This window comes from Chlorocebus sabaeus, chromosome 11 (genome assembly GCF_047675955.1).
Source record: "Chlorocebus sabaeus isolate Y175 chromosome 11, mChlSab1.0.hap1, whole genome shotgun sequence".
Taxonomy (NCBI): Eukaryota; Metazoa; Chordata; class Mammalia; order Primates; family Cercopithecidae; genus Chlorocebus; species Chlorocebus sabaeus.
In genome coordinates, this window is record NC_132914.1 from 5,189,523 (window position 1) to 5,193,967 (window position 4,445).

Consider the following 4,445-nt stretch of genomic DNA (forward strand, 5'->3'; position numbering starts at 1 on the left):
TGTCCAACTGAGAGGGGCGTCGGACGAGCGGACCAGGGCGGCGAGTTTGCCCGGCGCGTCTCGGATGCTGCTGCGGCGGCCGCCGCGGCTCCCGCCAGGGCACTGCAAAGGCGACCTGCCGCATTCCCACGCGGGCTCTCCGCCGACTCAGCACCGCCCCTGCGCCAAGCCGGCCGGCCGGCCAGGTAGGGGGTTCCCCAGCTCGGGGCTGCAGAAGCGGGGGTTGGGGCGACGGGGTGGGGGAGGCCGGGGGTGCGGGGATGCTGCCTGGGACCCAGAGCTTCCCCCGGCGTCTCTCGGCGCTTTTCCGATCTCTAGTTTAACGAAGTTGTAAACAGATCGGCTGTTGGGCATTGGGGAAAGTGGGATGGAAGAGCCCCAAACTTGGATTTCCGGGTGTCTGCGTGTCGTCTGTCCGTGTGTGTGTGATAGCCCTAGTAAACGTCCAGTGCTTTCTCGAGCTAGAGGTCTGTGTTCTTCGGTGTCTGTAGGTCCGTCCCATCCGAATGCTTCTGATTTTCTACCCCCGTATCACTTTCTATTTCTCTGCAGCGTCCATCGATCGCCCTGGTGGGAGCTTAGAAGGCGGCAGGCGAAGAGGGGTAGGAGGGGGGAGAGCCGAGGAGAAGCAGAGGGGGTGGCAGGCGTGGGGATCTGCTGAGCCGGCACTGCACCGGGTCCTAGCAAGGCTCTCGGAGGGGAGGGGAGGCCAGGGCGACCCCCGAAGCCATGGCCCAGTCCGCTAGAACGGCACTGCGTTAAGGCACCTGGGATCAGGAAGAAATATCTAAACAACAACAACAACAACAACAAAAAGCCAACAAACCCCCAAATCCAAACCCGACCCTCTGCAAAAAGCAGCACCCGGCCCGCAGGCGAGGGGGATTCCAAATTGAGTAAAAGGCAGGGTGGAGGGGAAGGCAGCGAGAGGCAAAGTCGCAGATCTCCCGACCTGCTCATTTTGAAGCCCCTCCCCCTGGGCGTGAGGGAGACGCGCACTCCGGTGGGGGGGCCGCTTGGGTCCCCCCCACCCCTGGTCCCTGGCTGTTTCCCACCCCGGGCTCTCTCCTGGCCTCCCACCCCCGCGCCCGGCTTTCACCATGACGGTGATGTCTGGGGAGAACGTGGACGAGGCTTCGGCCGCCCCGGGCCACCCCCAGGATGGCAGCTATCCCCGGCAGACCGACCACGACGACCACGAGTGCTGCGAGCGCGTGGTGATCAACATCTCCGGGCTGCGCTTCGAGACGCAGCTCAAGACCCTGGCGCAGTTCCCCAACACGCTGCTGGGCAACCCGAAGAAACGCATGCGCTACTTCGACCCCCTGAGGAACGAGTACTTCTTTGACCGCAACCGGCCCAGCTTCGACGCCATCCTCTACTACTACCAGTCGGGGGGCCGCCTGCGGAGGCCGGTCAACGTGCCCCTGGACATGTTCTCCGAGGAGATCAAGTTTTACGAGTTGGGCGAGGAGGCCATGGAGAAGTTCCGGGAGGACGAGGGCTTCATCAAGGAGGAGGAGCGTCCTCTACCCGAGAAGGAGTACCAGCGCCAGGTGTGGCTGCTTTTCGAGTACCCCGAGAGTTCGGGGCCCGCCAGGGTCATTGCCATCGTCTCCGTCATGGTCATCCTCATCTCCATCGTCATCTTTTGCCTGGAGACGCTCCCCGAGCTGAAGGATGACAAGGACTTCACGGGCACCGTCCACCGCATCGACAACACCACGGTCATCTACAATTCCAACATCTTCACGGACCCCTTCTTCATCGTGGAAACGCTGTGTATCATCTGGTTCTCCTTCGAGCTGGTGGTGCGCTTCTTCGCCTGCCCCAGCAAGACGGACTTCTTCAAAAACATCATGAACTTCATCGACATTGTGGCCATCATTCCTTATTTCATCACCCTGGGCACCGAGATAGCTGAGCAGGAAGGAAACCAGAAGGGCGAGCAGGCCACCTCGCTGGCCATCCTCAGGGTCATCCGCTTGGTAAGGGTTTTTAGAATCTTCAAGCTCTCCCGCCACTCTAAGGGCCTCCAGATCCTGGGCCAGACCCTCAAAGCTAGTATGAGAGAGCTAGGGCTGCTCATCTTTTTCCTCTTCATCGGCGTCATCCTATTTTCTAGTGCAGTGTACTTTGCCGAGGCGGAAGAAGCTGAGTCGCACTTCTCCAGTATCCCCGATGCTTTCTGGTGGGCGGTGGTGTCCATGACCACTGTAGGATACGGTGACATGTACCCTGTGACAATTGGAGGCAAGATCGTGGGCTCCTTGTGTGCCATCGCTGGTGTGCTGACAATTGCCCTGCCCGTACCTGTCATTGTGTCCAATTTCAACTATTTCTACCACCGAGAAACTGAGGGGGAAGAGCAGGCTCAGTTGCTCCACGTCAGTTCCCCTAACTTAGCCTCTGACAGTGACCTCAGTCGCCGCAGTTCCTCTACTATGAGCAAGTCTGAGTACATGGAGATCGAAGAGGATATGAATAATAGCATAGCCCATTATAGACAGGTCAATATCAGAACTGGCAATTGCACCACAGCTAACCAAAACTGCGTTAATAAGAGCAAGCTACTGACCGATGTTTAAAAAGCAAAAGCAAGCAAACAAAAAAAAGCCCCACTTAGCAGCTCAAAAGACTTAAAAAACAAAACAAAAAACCTGGTGACTCATGTCACGCTTTGTAGATACTTTACTAAGTAGACTTCGAATGCTCTATTTAACTGTCAATGCATTGTTGCATTGAGGATTTTGGGGGTGGTGAACCAGAAGCTTTCAAGATCCATGACAATAAACTATTTTCCTTTTATTAAAAAATGGGAAAAGAGAGAGTATTTTCTAAAACTGGCTTAAAAAGATTAGTCCATGAACTAGTCTAGGTAAAACAATAATCATATGCTTCCCCAAACTGAAACATTTTTAATGCTTTGGTTTCTTTAACTTTTTTAAAAACTCAAAACTAGACGATCGCTTAGAAATATAAAATTAAAATTTGCATGGGACTCCAGTAAAAAATCTTTGCAAACTGCATAGCACATTGAAGACAGTGCATCAGATGTATTATATGTAACATGATAGACCAGCCAAAATGGACAATGAATAAATATTTTTATTTCGATCAACTGAACTGCATATTACAAGGTGAAAAAAGAAAACTCCAATTACTTAAGACTGGTTCACAAAGCACCTTATAAATTGGATACTGGTCCTGATCTGTAGGGATTTCCTCCTGGGCCCATTCTCTTTCTAATCCAGATTGTTCTCTAAGAAACAGATAACTGAATTAAATTAATTGATTCATCTGCAGTGCTGCTAAATTTTCTGAACTGCAGATGAGCCAAATACAGGTCTTTTCTCACCAGGCCTGCACTCCGACCCCTGGCTTTCAGAACTGGATGTAAAACCTTAGCCTCCTTATTGCAAGAGAGCACAAATGAAGTTAAATGTAAGCATGTTTGAATCTGATACAATTTACTTTATAATCGCATGCTGAGAAGTTAGCCCAGACAATAGGGGATAAGCTTAAGTTGAAATCGATTCTTCTAAAAATAGATCCTTTTTCATTTGCATTCACCAAAAGTGCACTCCTCCATTTATTAACTATTTTATTAGTAAATAAAGTACTGTATTTAAGTGCATATGTTAGTCAGATGGGAACAATAACTTTTTGGAGCTCAAAGCATGTTCTCTTATTCAGCATTATGGCCTATTTGACTAAGATGTACCTTGAATAAATTAATGCATGATTTCAGTAATAAAAATTTAAAAAGTAATAAAAATTACAAGTCTGTGGGATGAAAGGCCCAATAGAAATTATGGGGGGTGGGGGTGGGGGCACTCAGTCAATTTTCCTGCCTTTGCTCAGGGAAATACCAGGTTTTTGTGCAGGTATAGGCGGAGAGAGGACCAATATGCCCATCCCTTAAAGGGAAGCCATGTGAAAAACTAAATAAATCATCAAGATATATATAGCAACACCTAAGAACAAGTATTCTTTCTAGCTGAAGACAAACACAAGCAACACAAACAAACAAACAAACAAACAAAAAAAAGGTGCAATACTGCATGTTTTTTGGTGCATTCTTAGGATGTAAATGAAAATGTTTCTCTATTGTATGCATCCAAAGCAGAGCTGATTTTTTTTCTTTGCAGTCATTATTTGAAGTCTGCAGAGACTTCAGCCCTCCCCTTGAGGCTCCCTGAAGAAACTAAACCAATTGATTTAATAGTTGCTTAGTGCCTTTATCCTGTACCCACAGTGAACTGCAGAAAGTGCCTCCTTGACAGAGCTGAGAAGTTAGGTAACAAAAGTGGGGAAGGGTTGGGGCACAGACCTTTTGCTTTTTCTTTTTCCATTCTCGCTCTCTCATTTCACCACTGTGAGAAGACCACACCACCCTAAACCCTGGAGAGGAGAGTCCCAGGAGGGTGCTGTCTCTCTGGCCA

General features: G+C 49.9%; 1 protein-coding gene across 1 annotated transcript; it reads left to right on the forward strand.

Moving 5' to 3' along the window:
* Positions 1 to 663: 663 nt before the first annotated feature.
* On the forward strand, positions 664 to 3,805 carry KCNA1 (potassium voltage-gated channel subfamily A member 1). Its single transcript, XM_073020406.1, has one exon. It carries the CDS (start codon positions 1,101 to 1,103, stop codon positions 2,586 to 2,588), a length of 1,488 nt encoding a protein of 495 aa, XP_072876507.1. The 5' UTR covers positions 664 to 1,100; the 3' UTR covers positions 2,589 to 3,805.
* The last annotated feature ends 640 nt before the right edge of the window (positions 3,806 to 4,445 follow it).

What these genes read in the sequence shown, in the direction of transcription:
- KCNA1 (XM_073020406.1), top strand. Translation starts at nt 1,101, where the DNA reads ATGACGGTGATGTCTGGGGAGAACGTGGACGAGGCTTCGGCCGCCCCG.